The sequence below is a fragment of the Anguilla anguilla genome, chromosome 11 (genome assembly GCF_013347855.1).
Source record: "Anguilla anguilla isolate fAngAng1 chromosome 11, fAngAng1.pri, whole genome shotgun sequence".
Classification (NCBI taxonomy): Eukaryota; Metazoa; Chordata; class Actinopteri; order Anguilliformes; family Anguillidae; genus Anguilla; species Anguilla anguilla.
In genome coordinates this window covers 32,655,735-32,676,211 of record NC_049211.1, presented here as the reverse complement: position 1 = coordinate 32,676,211, position 20,477 = coordinate 32,655,735, and the positions used below count along the sequence as shown (strand labels likewise).

The window sequence follows — 20,477 nt, the reverse complement described above, 5'->3', positions numbered from 1 at the left end:
TTCCCTATCCCTCTCCCTCTCCCCTCCCCTCCCCCCCAACCTCTCCCTGTCTCTCTCTGGTCACATGGTTTATGTGAGCGAGCGAAGCCCTGGGCAGGGGAAGTGTTTTTCCATCATCGCTCGCTTTGATATTCACAACTCCGCGATAGATTAGCAGGAATTCACTCGAGCTACGAGAGGCCGCCTTCGGAGAATGGTCGTTTCTGAAGGGGCGGTGCCATTTCAGCAGACCTAATTAAGCCAAATGTCAGGTGCGCAGCTTCTTTTACACATCAGTACAGAGTGGCGTGCTGACGCGCTCCGAAGAGCAGAAACCTTCCTCTTCCTTTCACGCCGGCTTTACTGTGAAACGCACGCGCGTGCATGCAGACGTATGCGCAGATGCACGCGCGCACGCACAAACATGCGCATATACGCATATAGCCGCACATACATAAGTATATTTGTGCATACGCGCAAGGCTGCAAACAAAAATATACACACAACCAGGTATTCTTGTACACACATGCAAAAAAACACGTATGCATACATACACATATACATACATGCATGTGTACATACATATACGCACATACACACTCATGCATGCATGCATGCATGCAAAAGGCCACACATACGTGCACACATTTACACATACAAACATGTACATCTGCCCATGCAGCCATGCACCTACGTACACATGCACTCACTCACTCACTCACCCATTCATTCCCTTGACTGTATGCCTCATAATAAGCCCAGCCCAGCTGAGCCCAGCCAAGCACAGGCAAGCTCAGCCCAACTCAGCTTATCCTAGCCCAGCCCAGCCCAGCCCAAACCAGCCCAAACCAGCCCAGGCCAGGACATGCACTGGCTTTTCCATACAGACTCATTCTGCACCACCTCACTCAGGGCATTATCTCTGGGTCTGTTATGTCACAGCCAATAAATACGCATTCCAGCCCGACAGGGCAAGAGATAAAAGTCACAGAGACATCAGACATACTGCAGGCCTGCGACAGGCCTCAACCCAGCACTGCGAGATGGGTCAGTTTCAGAGAATACACAGCACATAAACCCACACACACACACACACACACGCACACAGACATCCACACACACACACACAGACTTTCACACATACACACACACACACACACACAAGCACACAGACATCCTCACACATACAGACGTTCACACATACACACACACACACACACAAGCACAAGCACAAGCACATACACATACACATACACACAAATGTCCACACACACACACACACACACATATAGACACACTCACACACACGAGCCCACACACACACACACAGACACACACGCACACATCCACACATGCACACACACACACACAAACAGACACACACGCACAAACGCACACACATACACATACACACACGCACTCATTTTACACATAAACGCCATGCCTCTGTATGGAGGGTGCTGACTGTCACACCTAAATGGAGCTGGGGAGGGGGTTGGTTCTTGGAATCTGGAGAGGGGTCAGGGGGCCTCCTGGATCAGACTGATATCTAAAACCCTACCCTGCTCAAAACAGGCTCTTCTTTCCCAGTTATGAAAACCTTAAACATACAGGATTGAACTCCCTTCAGTATCGGATTATGCTTACAAATCTAAATGGGCTTAAATGTAGACTCTGCACTATCATTACTTTCAAATAAAAAGTGAAAAAGGCAGCTGTTTCTTAAAGCTGTGTCAGACGTCAGCAGTGCTGAGTGAATAATCAACATTTAGGTGTTTCTTCTGTGTTTAAATAATTAACCGATCAATGACGGTTTGATTATTTGAATCGCCTTAACATAGCATAATGACAAGAACAGGCCATTCAGCCCAACAATGCTCACCATTTTCCTACCACCAAAGTGTACCTAGTGCTCGGTTTACCTACGGACTAGATAGTATCTACAGCCACATCAAGCCCGGTCTTGAAAACCCCCATGTTTCTGCCTGACATGGCAAGCGATTCCACACAATGACTATTCTCTGTGTGAAAAAATACTTCCTAATGTCTATGCAAAGTTTACCTTTTGCTAATTTCCATCCATGCTCCCTCATTCTACCGACAGAACTCAACCTGAAGAATCTCTTGTAGTTCACTTTGTTAATACCATTTATGAATTTAAAATCCTCAAACAAATCACCCCAGAGTCTCGTTACTAAACTTGAAGAGATTAAGCCTTTTAAGTCTTTCCTCATAACTTTTATTTTTCATACCAGGAACCAATTTGGTTGCCCTTCTTCCAACCTTGGGACTTATTCATCGTTGGCTAAATACACAAAACCTGCAACATGGAGTACCTCTGTTGTGTTGTTTAAGAAAGTATTCTAGCAGTCCCTTATGCAGAAATAAACTGAAAATACATTTTCCACTTATCTCCTTTTTGGTTTGCCTGTTGGCAGCAAGCTGACGGTGGCCATTTCATAATAGGTGTGCAGTTTGACAACTAAGTATATTGTGAGCCCTTTAGAGTCAAATATACTATGGCTTTAAGACAAGAAATCTTCACCACATTGAATGTCAATGCAAGCCAACAACAGTAACCCCATTCTAGAGACACAATTTAAGATTTCTATTTTAAGCTAAGCGGCTAACCACTTCCAGCTAAAGTTAGAAACAAATGAACACCATACTGACAGGAAGGACCTTTTTACTGCACCAGCCTACATAAAATACTGGTACGGTACTCAGTGCAGCAACTCTGCCACATTTCACTCTGATAGAGTCCATTTTACTTTCACAGAACACATTTTACTCTGATAAAGGACATTTCACTCTTTCTCCGACCCACATAAACTCAGTTTGAGAGACATTAAGATCAATCAATCATCAATCAAACTTTATTTATATATTCAGACAAATCAAATTGCAATTCAAAGTGCTTTACAAGCGATTGACAAAACATAAAATGTTAAAATGGATTCAGAGACTAACGCACACCCAGTTGAATAAAACAACAATAAAAGGTGGGTAAAATGAAGAAATTCGACTGTGTGCTATTTGCAAAGCTAATAGCGGGTGTTTGTTTTGTGAAAAGCAACAGGGGGCCCTCAAATGCTGCGGCGCGATTAAAGGAAATGGACCCAAACCCGCTGGAGCACGGATTGATCCGTCCGTCGATGCAAATTCGGCTGTCCCGCACAGCCCGCGGACCCGGAGGGATCCCGTTTCCAGCGCCTGCTTATCGCACAATGCCCCCGTTGTGCGGTGGCCACGCACCCCCCCCCAGCCCCCCCCCTCGGCCGCTGAAGAGAGGGCAAACGGGTAAAAAGCGCCCAGCTGCTGAGTTTTGCTGATTTTTTTACTCTTTTTTTTTGGGAAAGGGGAAAAGGGGAGGGGAGACCAGCCCACCAGCCTCTTGCGCGCGTTTGGATGTCGGCCATGTTATGAATGTAAACAGCGGTTTTTCTTAAGCCGCAGCCCCCGTCAGAACGCGCGCGGCAGCTAGGCTCCTTCCCGGGGAGTTTGGAGGTTTAAAAATGGCCCCCCGGAATTGGGCTGGTCGTGTGCACGGCTGATAAATCACTCAGTGCTTCTTGAGCAGTAAAGCTTTGGAGCGATAAAGTCACACTGCCATGCACTGCTGAATCACTAGGGCATGTAAAGTCACACTGCTGTAGACTACTGAATCACTTGGAGCTGTAAAGTCACACTGCTGTAGACTACTGAATCACTAGGAGCTGTAAAGTCGCACTGCTGTAGACTACTGAATCACTAGGAACTGTAGTCGCACTGCTGTAGACTATTGAATCACTAGGGGCTGTAAACTCATACCGCCGTAGACTACTGAATCACTAGGAACTGTAAAGTCACACCGCTATACACTACTGAATCACTAGGAACTGTAAAGTCACACCGCTATACACTACTGAATCACTTGGAGCTGTAAAGTCACACCGCTATACACTACTGAATCACTAGGAGCTGTAAAGTCACACCGCTGTAGACTACTGAATCACTAGGAACTGTAAAGTCACACCGCTATACACTACTGAATCACTAGGGGCTGTAAAGTCACACCGCTATAAACTACTGAATCACTAGGGGCTGTAAAGTCCCACTGCTGTAGACTATTGAATCACTAGGAACTGTAAAGTCACAACGCTGTACACTGCTGTATCACTAGAAACTACTGCTTGTATAGACAGTATATTTAATAATATGTGTGCACATGCTATTGCTTCAAAGCTGGCTGAAATTCTTGCAGGACAACTTTCAAATAATTATGAAATGAACTTGGGCATTAGTGCTCCACTCTTCCTGAAGTCATTTCAAAGATATAAAGGAATCCTTTAAAAAGTTCTCTCTCTCTCTTTCGAAGATACGACATACAGCATACAACATACAACAAGAGACAAGATGGCTTGTCTCGCTGAAATTTGTCGATTTGTCTTGTTTAAATTCTTTTCCATAAATGAGGGCTGAAAAACAGGAAGAGCAGAGTAAAAGAGCAGTTAAATTCAGTTTGGGTTAGGGCAGGCCTTGTGGTCTGATTTCAGAGATCAGGCAACGCGTGTTGATGTGCACTTGGGAGGGGAGAGAACGGCTTCACAGGGCTGAACCTGTGTGAAAAGTCGCAAGCCACAGGTCAAACCGCTGACACTCTACTGCCAAATAGCTTGTTTGCACCATTGTCTTTGCCTGGTATGTGTCCATGCTAGGCCAGTTCCAAATGAAATTAGGTCCTTGACTTTAGCATTGATAAGTCTCACTTATTTAATACATGTCCAAAGAAGCATTGATCACATCCTTTTATGTGCTGCTTACAGTCTGATCTAATTCACAGCTGGATATAACAGATATTGTCATAAACTAACAAATATCATCTAATTCACTTTGGAAACACCATACTTAGCAGGCAGAACCACAATCCCAATACCACACAGTATTACCCTATTTTAAATACATGTGTTATTACTATGAATTGCAGTTTACAGTCACTTATTAGATTCACTGAAAATGAGTGATCTACTAGGAGCTGCTGGGTGGCACACCCTGCTAAAGCAGTGTTCCAATGAATGGATGGTCCACACGGTTTGGAATTATTATTATTATTATTATTATTATTTTTAATCCTAAACCCATCCTTTAAGTCAACCCCACACCTAACCTTTATACTCGCTGTAATTATAGAAGTAGTTTAATTTGTAGTCAGAGGTCAATTAGTGCAGATCAATCATGGCAGCTCATTATCATAAAGTCTGACCCAGGAAATATGGGCCATATTGCTTCCAGGCATGACAGTAGGAAATGATGCTACTGCTAAGCCAAAGCTTGTTATTCCTGTTGTTGCTATGCATGGCGGTGGTATCGTGAAGGTAAAAAAAAAAATAAAAAAAAAAGATTTTTCTTTTTTTCAACAGAGGCAGATGGTTAATAATATGCTAATTCCTGGCAATTTAAGATTTTAACTTCTTGGTGCTCGAAACTATTAACAAATACAATCAACACTTAGCGCAATACCCACTGGCGACATCCGCAGCAGGTGTTGGCTGCTCCTGTGAAATCATTTTTTTTCCTTCTGCTTTCTTTCTATTTTTCTTTCTTTGCTGAGGGTTATATCAGAGCCCTAGCAATACTCCCACCCCCCATCTCCCACCCCTCCCCCCCCCCCCCCCCCCACCCCCAGGAATCCCATTTGTATTTACCGCAAGCCTTCCTGGAATAGTCTCCCACTCCTAATTATGCCTGCACCCATTCAAAGCACAGTCCCATTCCCCACAACATGCTCACACAGACAGCTCTCCCTCTGCCAGTCACACTAATTAGTGCTCTCTCTTTTCTCTCTCTTTCCTCTTTCTCTTTCTCTTGCTCCCTCCTTCCTCTCTCCCTCTTTTTTCTCTGTCTCTCTCTTCCCCCCTCTCTGCCTCTTTCTACTCACTATTTCTCACCCTCTCTCTTTCTCTCTCTCTCTACACTGCTGTCAGAAAGTGAATGCAGTCCTCACATTTTGAATTGTATATTTTAAAAAGCTCTCTCCTCATTTCTTTCTCTCTGGCCCATCTCTGTTCCTCCTCGCTCTCCTCTCTCAGTCTCTCACTCTCCTGCTCTCCTTCCTTCTATTTCCCCCTTTCATTTCTTTCTCATCATCTCTATTTTTCCTCCTCTCTCCCTCACAAATTCAAATATAAATTCAAATATAATTTATTCGCATGAGTGAATGTACTAAAACATAGAGAAATTAATAACAAACCCCCACACCTCAACACCCTCTTTGTTCTCTCCTCCTTTTACCCCCACTCACACTCTTCCACCTTATCCCCCTCTCCCCCCTTTTCTCTCTCGCTCTCTGATAGATTTTATAGCTCAGAACCCCACCTCTCCCATCCTCTCTCATAGTAACAGTTCTTGCACTTCAGTGCAATGGATGAAGCCTTTCCCCCAGCATAATTCCATGCAATTCCATTCCAGCCTCCCCAATATGCCATGTTCCGAACTTTTTCATCCTTCAAATGCAGGCTTGGGGGGTGGGGTGGGAGGGGGGGGGTGATGCATGCACACACAGGGAACACCTCTGAGAGGAGAGAGGAAATATGGAAATGTTTTTTTTTTTCATCTCTTATTCCAACCAATTGCAGCTCCGACAGTTTGACCTTGCCCCCTTCCCCAGAGAGACCATGGCCTGGATTCAATCAACATTTCTCCAGGATTCAATCAACATTTCTCCGCGATTCAATCAACATTTCTCTGGGATTCAATCAACATTTCTCTGGGATTCAATCAACATTTTCCCCTGGATTCATTCAAATGTCATCCTTAGCCGCACTATTAAAGGAATGTGTTTTTTGTTTTTTCCATCACTGACACAATTTAAATAAACCAACTACTACAATTAACACACCAAATTTCTCGCCCAGAAAAATACTTTTTAATATAATTTATGTTTTTCATTTAATTTTAAGTCAATGTTAAGGGCAAAGGTTGATTGATCTTTGATATGTGGTGCATCTCTGTTGATAACATGAAAGAAATTCATTCTGATCTTGAAATGCATTCCAACACACAGTGGAATCTGAGATTTCAGCAATGGAACCTGAGATTTCAGCAAAGGAATCTGAGATTCCAGCAATCGGGAGATTCACAGACACATCAATGAAACAGCTAGTGTTTTCCCAGTAAATGTGGAGATGTATCTAGCACCACATGTCAGAGGAGTTGGACTGGGGGGAAAAAATGACACATGCTAGTAGTTTTATATTTTTATTGACTACAGAGTACACTCAAACTTATGTGTTACGAATCTGTAACTTCAACGCATGGAAATGTTTTTGTTTTTTTACATAACCCGAGCCATTAATTTATACTCACTATCAGATATCGTACATATATTTATGTAGCTTCCTTTTCTCCAGGCTTATAAAAGTGATTTTACACCTCGTGGGGATGGCTACTGTAAATAATGGCTAAATAAATAAACAAATAAATAATCATGAATAATCTTTCAAAATATAGTAACTGCTGAAATGATTACATTGAAATCCTGGCTTCATATTAAGTGGTTGGCCTTTTCAATTAATACATTAATGCAGCTTTTTTTGGCTGTAATGGATATTGCAGCAGTAGTTGACAGCAGATGGTTGGCAGAGGCCTGGGAAAACAAGCCAATCAGTGAATGAACGCAAACACAATGGCTCAGTATATGGGCACCTTGTTTCAGACTAGGCTCATTGTGAACAAATTCAAACACGGTGGTTGAATCTAGCAATATATGATTTTTATATGCACACACACACACACACACACACACACACACACACGCAAGTCTATGCAGCTCAGTGCAGCTGTAATTACATGGCATGCAGATGTTCAGTCCTACTCCCGGTGTATTTCTCCAGCTTGCAGTGCAAACAGCATGTGTTGCGCGGGGGTCTTGTGAAGTAACCAGGCAGTGAATGAACTGAAGCCGATTTAATGAGACCCCACATTGGACTCCATTCATCCGTGTCGCCGAGGTTGTCCTTAGAAATAGTCTGTGGCCTGCCTGCAGTTCTGCATCTCGGTTCTGCTCAAAAGCGAACGCCCGCAGGGTTTTATGTGTGAGTACAGTGAGGAACCTAAAAAAACTTGAGAATTCATCATCGCACCTAATGAGAGGTGATACATTGTGTGTTTTTTTAGCAGTGACGGACAGTACGAGGTGCAGCTAATGAGAGGTGATACATTGTGTGCTTTTTTAGCAGTGACGGACAGTACGAGGTGCAAATCGTGTACACTGTCTTCTGAGCCACATCAGAGAACCACAGAAATAACTGCCATTTAGCTCATTTAAAGCTCCAGCCTGCTTCTCTGGCCAGTTGCCATCACTACTTCAGGCACAGTGAGAAACTCGACTAATATCAGCACTTTATTAGCAGCATATCAGCACATCTCTCACATTCACACCTCACAGGCAGCATATCAGCAAATCCCTCAAATTCAGCTTTTTGAGCAACATTTGAGTGAAATGACCCAGGTAGCACAGTTTGGTCAGCAGGGCACTCTCAAGAAAGCCCCCCCCCCCGTCCGGTCGAACTGGGCACCTTCCGCCCGTTTGCTCAGCTGGTGCAGCAGTCCATCTGCCCCAGCTGTGTATGTGTTGCTGTGTCTGCCTCAGCTGTGTATGTGTTGCTGTGTCTGCCTCAGCTGTGTATGTGTTGCTGTGTCTGCCTCAGCTGTATATGTGTTGCTGTGTCTGCCTCAGTTGTGTATGTGTTGCTGTGTCTGCCTCAGCTGTGTATGTGTTGCTGTGTCTACCTCAGCTGTGTATGTGTTGCTGTGTTTAAAACACATACACAGTACTACCCTCAGGGTTAATTTAACTCTTGAAGAATTTATATAGGTTCAACAGGGATTAAACGTACTCTATTAAGAGTAAAATCTACTCTGTCAAACCTAAGCACTGATTTAAATGCTGAGTAGTTTATTGTGTGGGGGACATGAAGTTAAGGCCGACAAAAACAAATACATATGCCAGTGATACTATGTGTAAGGAGTTCCATAAAATCTTTACAAGTTTCAAGCTTTATTAGCATAGGCTAACTGCCTTTTCCCTGCTTTTCCTCCCCAGAAACGACCCTTTCCCGCACTGCTACGCTCGGTCCCCCATTGGTTTCCAGAGAGTGCAGCGATAGCCCTCCTGGGATTTCACAGTCAGCGGAACGTGTGATTGGCCGTGGTTGAGACGAGCACGCTCCGCCAGCCCCCCGGGCCCACAATTTACACTTAATTACCATCCACCCCAAACCCGCCACAGCCGCGGTGCGCTCTACAGCCCTGGCGTGCTTCACAGCCCTGGGTCACCACTCCAAAACAAATGTGCGCACAGGCCACGTGCTAAACCTGATTCATTTTACTCTCACAAAGTACGTCTAATCATGTTCATACTCCGACGGAAACAGTTAGTTTAATTACTGTAGCACTAAACATTTAATTGTTTACACGCACGGCCTGAAAAATCATCACATCCACGTTAAACCTAACATCGTTTCAAGACCCCTTTTTTATTCCTGCGTTATCGTAACGGTGAATCCGTATTCGGCGCGTAAGCTGGCTTTATCGTTTCAGAGCCGCGGGTAAAGGCGTACTGTGAGAGCATGCCGGCTGTGTTTAGCTCAGCGGGGGAGCATGGCGGCGCTGATTTGGCCCGAGGAGAAGGCTGGCTCCGCTCCGTGCGCCGCTCTCTGCGGAATCGATGCTGGAAATCGCGCGTCCGACCGCGGATCGCGCTAAACTAGGGGCGGGAAATTCCAGTCCTGGAGGGCCGGCGTGCGCGCAGGTTCTTATTTCCGCCAATTAAGCTGGCTAAATACGCTAATCTGCTCTACACACCAACACCGGTCCACTCGTATTTTAGGTCACAGTAAAACGTTTCATACAGGGACACAAGAACTGTTTAGCTGGCATTCGTGCACTTATCAAGAGACGTAGCTAAGGTGTCAGATGGCATAAATGTTAGGGCTAATTAAATCATTGCAGTCGGAGGCTGGCATGAAAACCAGAAACGGATGCGGCCCTCGTCGTCCACCTCTGTGTTAAACCGTGCTTTACGGGATCTGGACTCAAGTGATGCAGCTCGATCACCGGGCCTTCGGTTACCCGCGTTAGCAGTAGGTTTGCATGTGCTCATCCACCTCCACACCTTTCAGCTAATGAACTTCCGGGTTCTCTGCAGACCCAAAACCGCCACGCCCTTTGCTACACACACCTTGATTTTAATGCTTTTTCTACTCCGCACACCACATTTGAGTAATGAGCCGCTCAAACATTGGGAATTATGACTTTTTACCACAGTTCGACCAAAATTATTACCCCGTTACGCTAAGCTCTGTGGTGCAACCGCAGTTGGTTTTCACGCTATACTGAGTGGGACCGTTAATTGAGGTTTTCCATTTCAACTGCCAGAGAAATCATTTCAGCTGCTCTCCCTGCATAAAATGACAAGATGGCAATAAGCAAACAAGATGACCTCACACGCCGAGATTACTTTAGCCTGCAGGAGATCCACTCATGGGTACAGAGAGGGAAAATTCATGCAAATAGCTACCCGGTGTGCACAGGCCTACAGAGCAGAGAGTTGCGTATGTGTGCACAATGGCAGATTCATTAGCCAATCACCGATGAGCCCTCGATTGGCTTTATTTCAGAATACTGTGGGGGAAAATCCCATTTGCGGCGACTGTCTTCAAAAATGAAATGAGCTTTTTCTTCTGTGAGAAGAAAAGGAAGGAAGCTGGCCTCGGCGTTGACTTGAAAAAAAAACATGGCGCTTGAGGAAATGTTTTACTTTGTGCAATGCACATTGTGGTCAGGCCCGAGACATGTGCTTGTGTCGTTGGCCTTCCATTAAGGTATATTTTTAGGGCTTTTTCTGCTTCACTGGACAGGACAGTGTAGAGAGACAGGAAGAATGCAGTGCATGGAGAGAGGGAGAGAATCATGAAAGGCCACACGGCCAGATTCAAACCGCTGACGTCACGGCGATGACCATGTGGACAGTGCTTTACAGGCTACACCACAAGAAACCCCTCATTGGCCTTCCCTCACTCATTGGATAGTAAGACATTCACATTACAGTGCTTCGGTTTGTCTGGTAGTCATACTCGTTTAAGGTAGGGAGGGTTCTCTCCTGTTTTATCTGACCCACCAGTCTGCTATTAACCTAGTCTGCCTCTTCTAGGTGTTCTGCACAGCATTCATGGCGATTACAAGGCCGGACATTTGTTTTTTTACGGCTTATTTAGCCATGACTGTGAAAGGAAAAAAGTATCACATCCCCCGCTCTTTGTGAGGTGTGTGATTCATGCAGAGAGCCAGTAAACAGGACCAGACGACTCCAGACACGACCCAGGCCCATGGACCACACACACACACACACACACACACACACACACCTATGTACACACACACACATGCATGCACGCACAAATATGCACACGTACACACACACTCACACGCACACACACACACACAACACACACACACGCAGACAGAACCAAATCTTTTCCAAAAACAGAGCCACACTTTTGCCGCCATAAAATGGCCGCCTTTCTCCATTCGCTCCGTCCCTTTGGCGGCACGTCAGAAGATACCGGGTCCGGGTCAGGTTCAGTTCCACCACGTTCTGCATTTAACGCCTGTACCGTTTCACGCTGCCGAGCGTTAGTCTCATATTTACAGACGGGCTCGTTTGTCTGCGTGTTTATTCACTTAGCGGACACTCTCGCTCAGAGTGACTCATCACACAGTGTCACTGCACAGATAGGCAGGATATTTCACAAAACAATGAATCTATTTCTGGTCATTTTTATGCACAAGGGTGCTACCGAAAAATTACACTGGGATTTGAACCCGCAGCCATCAAGGTTGTAAGCGCATTGACCAAACAGCTCCGAGATGCGAATCAAGCGAGGAACACTCCTGCTTGCGTGGGTCTGGGTGCTGCAGGCCTCTTATGAATAATTGATGGCGGCGAATGACTTCCGGGTGCTTCCGCAGAACTGGAGGCGCTGGCATACGCGGCGTTTTCATCGAGAAGGCACGGTACGCGAGGCGCGACGCGGTGCGGCCCTAAAGGCCGGGCCCTTTGTTGCCACCCTGATTAGTGTAATCCAATTAGCCCCCGAGGGGGAAGCCGTTTAAAAAGAGGCCCTGTGCGCACCGTCCGGTCTGCCGGGTCAGCACCGCCTGTCAAAACACGGCAAAAAACGGCCGCACGTGTCCGTGTGTGTGTGTGTGTGCGTGTGTGAGGAAATCTTTCACAGGGTTGATAAACTCGTCTCACACCTCACATTTTTACCATCTGAGAATACGGGAGGGGTTTAAAGGAGGATTTAAACTGTTAATTTATCCCAGCGCCAACCTTATTGAAGCTTGACTTATTTCTTATGTTGCCGGAAGACAATCTGAATTTGACAGTGCCCAGGGCGTTGGCACTAGCTACGCATTCAGCAAATATATCACTCTTGCCAAAAACAGGCATTTAATAAGAAATGGCCTTCAGCGTGGCTGCAAGAGGAGGACGCACTCTTGAACAAGCAGGCTTCTGGGAGATTAGGCCAAAACGCCCCCCTGTGTGAAAACCCCATGTCCTCAGTGGAGTTCCACACTGTTAGTTACCACTATGGGAACTGTGACTCCACGCAGCAGATCCCCGCAGTTCATTATATCTTTCTGTAATAGCGCATGGTACCAACACCCTTGGCAGTAGCTACTACCCTCGCCAAACATGAATTGAAAAGAACCAAAGGACTGCGGTGGGTATATTTTAAACAAGGCCGCATCCTTCTCACTTTAAAGGAGTCTGAGCCAAGCCTTCGTTCTTAGGAGCTTAGCAATCGACTCCCAGCTGAATGATTACATTTAATTAATCTGCAGTTGCATTCCTAATTTGACAGTGATTTTAAGATGTTTTTTTTTAATTTTTTTTAAATGCCATCACAAAACACCTTGTTAACACGAACCCCAATGATCCTGATGTCCCGATCGCTCATTTGCATCCCTGTGAAGGCCGATATGATTTAATGACTCCTCTCAAGACCCGTCCGGAACGTTCGCCGTCGTCTGATGAATAATTCTGTAATGTCTTCTTTAAAAAAAAAAAAAAAAAAAAGAAAAAACTAGAAAAGATTCACGGGGCTCAGCACTGAAAGTCTCATTAAAATTTATGGCCGAGTTCTCCACATGTGAGGCGTCGGGTCTCTTCCTAGGAAACTGTTAGGTTGGCCTCCGGAGCCACAGAGCCAAGTCCGTGCGTCAGGGGTTCCTAAAATCGTCCTAATTAACTGTAAATTTCGGCGCGGATCGTGTGGACGATCCGCCACCTGTTTCACAGTCCGATTAATTCCCCGCAAACGCCGGTCCGGGTTTTGGCTGATCTCCTCTTTAGATCCTCTTTTTCCGCTCGCCCCGGCGCGGCGCCCTCGCGTTCCCAGGCGTCGGCCTATACCGCGACGCGACGCGATGGCGGCGTCGCCTCGTTGTGAGGCGGATCCCGAACGCGGCGGCGTCCCGAAATCTTCGGCGGCCTTGCCGTGAGGGCCAGCGAACGTGTTAGCGGGACGTTGCAGCTGTTGGAACGTTAAACTGTAATCGAATTCTGCCCTCCTCAGAATCAACCTTTATCATACTTTTTTATTTTAGCAGACATTTGTGAAAGCACCTCAGACAATCAACTCAGGTCTATCATTCCAAATCAAAAACTTCTCACATATGTACTCTGTGAGATTTCATACTTAACATGTTACTCTGTGAGTAATTGGAAATGTGCACCTTGAAAAAAGGGTTCTGTTGTCTTTCATAGACAGCTAAACATATGCAGTGTACAATCAACACTGATAAAGTGGTTCTAACAGTGAGATAAACCTTCATTGTCCATACTACATGCAAATTAATTCAATGAACACTACTGGTGCTGATTTGACAGGGTTAGTGTTGATTTAACACTAGGAACCTTGCTGTGTACAGTACAGCGATCACACACCAGGCATTTCGCCCACATTTCAGTGCATCTTGACCCATCCACCAGTGTGATGTACCCCAAGATTTTTGAAGGTAAAGACACTGAAACCACGCACAGCAGGTGCAGCACAGGACAGCGCCCCCCGCTGGTTTCCGCTCATAACATACCATCGAAAAGTCACCGTGACAAGGACGGAAATGCGTAAATACAAGTGTTGTTTCTGCCAAGAGCCCTGAAGCTTCCTGAGGTAATGTGCAGTTCAGCTTCCCCATTATCAATGCAACTAACTTCGCTGGGGTCGTGGAAACTAAAACCACTGTGCACTGTGCGTGTCACTTAGTACTTGTTCAGCAGAACTAATTACTCCACATCTTTGTTTCGGCACTGACTTGACAGTGTCTTTGTTAGTAAAGAGTGCATGAGCCGCTGGTACAAAAGGGTGAGGGGGGGCTGAAGCACTGATGGATCAAGCTCCTGAGGCCTTGTGTGTCATTTATGTCAATTACCACCATATTCCGCAGACGAAGGCAGGAAACTAGACAGAAATATAAATAAACAAAGTTTCACATAGCAGCATGTACAGCCTGTCAGTCCTTAGAAAGGGCTCTTCATGAGCACAGTATCCAAACTGAACCCAACATTTCTTTAAAGTGACTATTTTAAACAGAGAGGAGATGGTGGGATTGTGTGTGTGTGTGTGTGTGTGTGTGTGTGTGTGTGTGTGTGTCCCAAAGATACCTTAATTAAACATTTGTCCCAAACATTGATATATATATATGTACAGTGAGCTCCATAATATTTTGGACAAAGTCATTTTTATTGGCTCTGTACTCCACCCTTTTAGATTTATAATCAAACAATTCACATTTGGTTAAAGTGCAGATTCTCCGCTTTTATTAAAGGGTATTTTTATATGTTTTGGCTTCACCATGTAGAAATTACATGACTTTTTAAACATAGTCACCCCATTTCAATGGACCATAATGTTTGTGACAAATGGCTTGACAGGTGTTTCTGATTACTTAGGTGTGTTTACTTGTTTCCTTTGTGCAGGTATAAGAGAGCTTTCAGTATCTAGTCTCGACTCTAGGCTTTCGGTTGCTTTGAGTCTCTTATTTGCATTTCTCAACATAATGACTAGAGCTGTGCCAATGAAAGAGAGGAAGACATTATGAGGCTGAGAAATAAGAAAAAAACTGTCAGTGACATAGGCCAAACCTTAGGATTACCAAGATCAACTGTTTGGAACATCATTAAGAAGAAAGAAAGTACTGGTGAGCTCAGTAATTGCAAAGGGCCTGGTAGGCCAAGGAAGACTACAGTTGCTCTACAGTTATTGACCAAAGAATTATCACCATAATGAAGAAAAAACCCCAAGCATCTGTCCGACAGATCATAAACAGTCTTTAGACAGGCGTCAGTGACTACTGTCCACAAAAGACTTCACAAACGGAACATTTCACACAAAGAAATCTTTTTTCCCCTAAAATTATTAATTACTAATGACTGTCATGGAATGTCAGTTAAGAATAGTGGAAATTTGCATTTGCACAGAGCAAGGAAACTTCAGTTCACTTTAGTATCTTACTGAAATGTATAGCCAAGCAGATTTGTTTATAGCCTATGTCTAAAAAAATCACTTCAAGTCTGGAGCCCTTTTCTACAGACTCAGTTTTAAAATACGACTTTGAATACGACTGTGCCCATTTTTTGAAAAGTTCCAAAAAGTCAACCGTGTTTAACAGCACAAAACACCTGATATCCTGTATAAAACCGTCTCTTGAATGATCAAATAATTAGGATAAAACGGATATTCACATCCACGTCCTAAAACCACGATTTCTCAAAGGCCAATAGCCCACTTATTTTTATTTTATTTTTTATCTTTATCGGGTGTCATCTTTTTCACTGTTCCACGGGAATCTATACTGGGTAGCCTACACATACTGATAATTTCGGGAACTATTATTTTCGACAATGACAGCATTTTGCAAAAAATATTTCTGGGGATTATCCATTATCTACACACGTTCACTACGTTTAGTTTACTTTCCTTTCTTGAAATCTCATATTTGACACACAGTTTTCCCTAAAACTAAACATACTTTAGACCCCTTCACGTGGATATTGATCTGAGCGGACCGCCTGCAATACCGACTGATGGAATCCAGAATAGCCGCGGCGCATTCTACGCGTAAACGTATAGTGTCCATCATTTGCGCTTTTCAGAACGCTTGCTCAACAATGTCAAAACACTGATTCAGTCTTCGTGCCGTGGGCTTGAAATACTATTTAATATAAGACAGGTGAACGTTATAAGAAAGTTAACTGAAATAGCTTCAATATTCAACGCCGATTTAGCTATCTGCAGCTTCACGATACGTTATTTTGCTATAGCCCAGCGTGTCTTTAACAAAGGTCGTCGTTTATTATACGGGAATAAGCCATGGCAACAGTAGAAGACAAGAAATAATTATTTTACTTACATTTCTGTGTAATGTTGCTCAAAAATACAGCCCTATATATGAAGTAACCCTGTACTTCACCATTCAACCACTCGGTTAGTCCGCAAGTGTAGTAAAAACAAGGTACCGCTGCTAGTGCTATTAGCCAGCTGCGCTGTCGCTCAGGGGGAAAAAGTATCTACGTATAAAGTAAAACCGATTCTTGCCGTCTACAACGCATGATATTACAACATAAACTAAGCGACCGTCAGTTAACAATCTGGATTTATTTGGATTACCTTGAACTACTTTGTCAAAACCTGTTATAACCATTCCAGTTTATTATATGCGAGGAAATAACGCGCATCTCATTTAATGTTTTGACACGTTTCCGTTGATTTGATAAACGCGAACCTCTTAAATTGCTCAGTAGGACTTCTAAACACATTTTATCCACAGATTATTTTTCCCCCACCATGAAACCTATTCCATGTGTGCTCTTGAACATACCCGTTTATGCAAACCGGATTGTTCCGATATAATGACGATCCCTTTCATGCCTTGTAAATGCTTTAAATATTCAAATCACCAGCGACAGCTAACGCACAGTAAGCCTATGCGATATGGTGACCAGGACGCGTGCATGGTTTGGCTCTATAACACAAACATTTTACTGGGGTAGTACATTCGATCTAGCAATATATATAAATGCAGCAGTATGGAAAAGCAACATGGATGCGCTACTGGAAAACAAGTACTGTGCGCCAGAAAACTAGTTTTCTGTTTTCAGACTGTGCTCTGGCTGGCAAGTCATTTTAAGGGATGTTCTCCTGACTTGGCAAATTAGAGATATTATTGCACTAGCTTTCTCTTGGTCTTTCACTTCTTTTTCCAGTATTGTAACTCGCGTCATCGTTGGAGTAAATCGGTAGCTTAAAGTTGAACCAAGAAACAGCCAAGAAAAACCTAGAACATATTATGAAAACAGTCCTTTGTCTTTACAATTTGATATAATTACTGAGTTTAATCATCACAATTTTTAAATGAACAAACAAATGAAACCAGACAAGAGGATAACAGCGATACTTGTCCACCTTTCGAAATTGTGCTAAACTGCAGTCCCATATTCCTGTTTCAGAAACAATCATTTTAATGTACAAACTATTCTCCCGCTTCAGGACGTTCCACAGTCCCAAATCCTACTAACTTGGACATGGTAACTACTTAAACGAGGCCGTGGTGACCTGTTAGTTGTGCCCTGTCAGTTTTGGATTCCTTCAATAAGATCCCACAAAGTTTAGGAATTTTAAGTCTGTCATATTTGGAGGTAAGCGCGCCTACGATGTGCTCGGTGTAGCCCATACTGGGTTCCGACATGAAGTAAGGAAACAATAGCATATTTGCGATAATACTGAAAAAACACAACTGAAACCTCGCACCTCTTATAACAGTTTGTTTAAGCAACTCTTTCGGTACACTAGCACAGCAACAAAATGATATGCGACTTAACGTGGAAACGTGAAACACTCGGACACTCGCACGTGTACAGCACAAACGGTGATGCTAATTACCTTGTTACAGCGGTAATAGTCCAACGAGCTCAGGCAATTTGGATCAGTTTGTAAAGAACACGAACCCACGCTTGAAGGGGGTGCTGGATAAAACCTTACATCCATCTCAGAGTCTGCAAGACTGACGGCATGAAAGCAGGTTCAGTGTCTCTGACTCGCTCTCTCTTTTGTTTAAGCGAACAAAAAAGAAACAGGGAGAGAAAGAAAAAGGGGGTTGAGTCTTGCAGTGCACCCTTTCCTCGCATCCGTTCGCGGTCTAACTTCAGCACCAACTAGCTTTGGTGATGCTCGTCAAGACTCTCTTGATATTTTCTTCAGATTAGCTAATTCGTTCATTTAAATAAGGAAAAAAATATGAAAACTGACAACAACACTTTCCAGAGATGGAAATTTTCGCGATCCTCTTGTAGCAATAAAACTATCACTTTAACGCTTTCCCTATGTTCCTTTCGATTCTATATCCCCCTGCTGCGGTTACTCTCCCCCCCTTCGTTTTTTTTTCATGCAGGAGTGTTTGCTCGTGCGTTCAGTTCAGAGGAGAGCATAGCTGGACTGTCCCATTCGTGCTAAATGCCATGGGACCTCTACTGATAATAGAGGGAACAGGGGAACTCTGGGGGAGGGGACGTAGGTAGCTGCCTTGGCAACAGTTCTAGTTTCTGTTACTGTGCGTTTGAGATTAGCCGAGGCATGGCGGTATAGCACACAGCCGCGCATCGCGCCAGTTTCAGCCTGACGGATTTAGTACTGCTGTTACTAAAAATGCGAGAAACCTGGGTTGTTCGCCAAAGAAAGCTGCCACTGTCGTGCATATTGTATTTATGGGGGAATTTTAAATGCTGTGACGTATATACACACAATTCATAAAAGCAGAGATAATGTAGTGTAGCTTAGTGTATGTAGGCTTTGTCGTGTGAAGACAGTATATGCTTTTTTAATTGTTTTGTGGAATTAAACAAACAAAAAAAGTCAGTTCAAAAAGTTTGTTCGGTGTGATACAATACAAATAAGACTGCAAGCTTTCTTTTTAAAGGAAACAATTAATGGACAAATTCCTTGATTTACCACGCGTTTCATTAAACATGTATTTTTTAAACGCTTTTATTAAGACTGGCTCCATTTAGCGATAATCGAACTCACCCTGTTCTTCGCGTGCTTAAATTAAATTTATACTCAGCGTTCGGATCAAAGTAAATTGGGGCCAGATTGAACGGAGGACCGTGCGTTCCCACTATAATGTAAGCATGCATGAGCACTATTTCATATAAGATGTTTTTGTTAGATTGCAAGTCTTGCCATCGCTGTTCTTGTGGCTTTTTTCTCAGTTGTTTGGGAACACGGAAAAGTTATGTCAAATAAATGGCTTGTGTGCAAGCAACCTCACTCTGAACGGACTCAAATGTTCTGTTTCCCTTACATAAAATTAGACTCGTAGCCTAGCATATTTTCATTGTTCTAGTATAAGAAATTCATGTTTATAATAGCAACCCATTTTCATCATTTTCAGTTCTATATACCGACCACCGACAGGTGGTATCAATTGCAGCAAATAAGTTTTCAAAGCAGGACAGGTCATATTTCACAGCAATAACCCTTAAGTGCTATACAGTATAAAAGCATTCGGTACATATCAATAAGGCTGACAGGAGCTGTGTGGCTGTTGTTTAGTGAATATTGTTTATATGATAGTTCCGCCAGCGTGTAATGACATGATTTCACAGGGAAGAAAAAGATAGGCCTTAAGGGGGCTCGTTTGTTCAATAGTTATCTCATTATTTTAATGCGTGACTTTCGGTGATAGATTCACCAATGGTCTGAATGTAAAAACAACAAATGTGTATAGGCATGTTACAAAGTCGTTTAGAGTGGCTACGTTTGCACGAACAGACACCCTGTTCAAGAGTTCTTTGTGCAGATTGTGTATTTTCTTTTATGAATAGAGTCTCGCGTCACAACAGCTTGTGGTGTATCACGTGATCACAGCACAATACCGCATAAAGACTACTTTTTTGCACGAAGCGGACAGAAAGCATAATCTATAATGTATCGACTCATTCAGTTCAACTCAATAGTACACCATCATCTCGTATTCACTAAGGCATTGGATGGTTACAGTAATTAAAGGAAAATGTTGATTAAAAAACACCTTAAATGCAGGTGTTGTGAACCTAATGGCGCGTAAGAGTAGGCTACACGGCAAAAAAAATAATAAATAAATAACTAACTAACTAAATAAATAAAACCTGCATTTTACGATAAAATGTTTCTTCTTCTATTTTTTCTTTTTTTTACAGTGTTGCCTATGGGTGAACCGCAGTTGTTCAGCTATGCAGTACTTTCTCTTTGATGATAATTCTGCATTCCTGTCATAAAGTCTTCGTCACATCTGCCCAACAAATAATGGCAGAAATGGAAACATAAAAGTAGTCTGCGCATATACATACCTTCAGTTAATTCAATAATAGGCTCCAGTAGATCCATAATTTGCTAAAGATTCAATCAAGCATTATG

General features: G+C 43.5%; 1 protein-coding gene and 1 long non-coding RNA gene across 6 annotated transcripts in view; one reads left to right on the top strand and one right to left on the bottom strand.

Moving 5' to 3' along the window:
• LOC118207883 overlaps positions 1-7,060 on the top strand; it is a 137,309-nt gene extending 130,249 nt beyond the window's left edge. Inside the window, exon 6 of the long non-coding RNA XR_004761477.1 lies at positions 6,594-7,060. This is a non-coding gene — a long non-coding RNA (uncharacterized LOC118207883). The remainder of the gene's footprint in view (positions 1-6,593) is intronic.
• The window catches only part of LOC118207882 (TOX high mobility group box family member 2-like), a 131,945-nt gene extending 113,394 nt beyond the window's left edge, over positions 1-18,551 (bottom strand). Inside the window, exon 1 of one of the 5 annotated variants that reach the window (XM_035382041.1) lies at positions 17,967-18,551. In XM_035382041.1, coding sequence (XP_035237932.1) covers positions 17,967-18,071 — 105 coding nt within the window. In that variant the 5' untranslated portion in view covers positions 18,072-18,551. Of the gene's footprint in view, positions 1-16,437; positions 16,578-17,966 lie in introns of those variants that run through there. The other 4 variants (XM_035382043.1, XM_035382042.1, XM_035382044.1 and 1 more) reach the window with 4 other exon arrangements.
• Between the last annotated feature and the right edge of the window lie 1,926 nt (positions 18,552-20,477).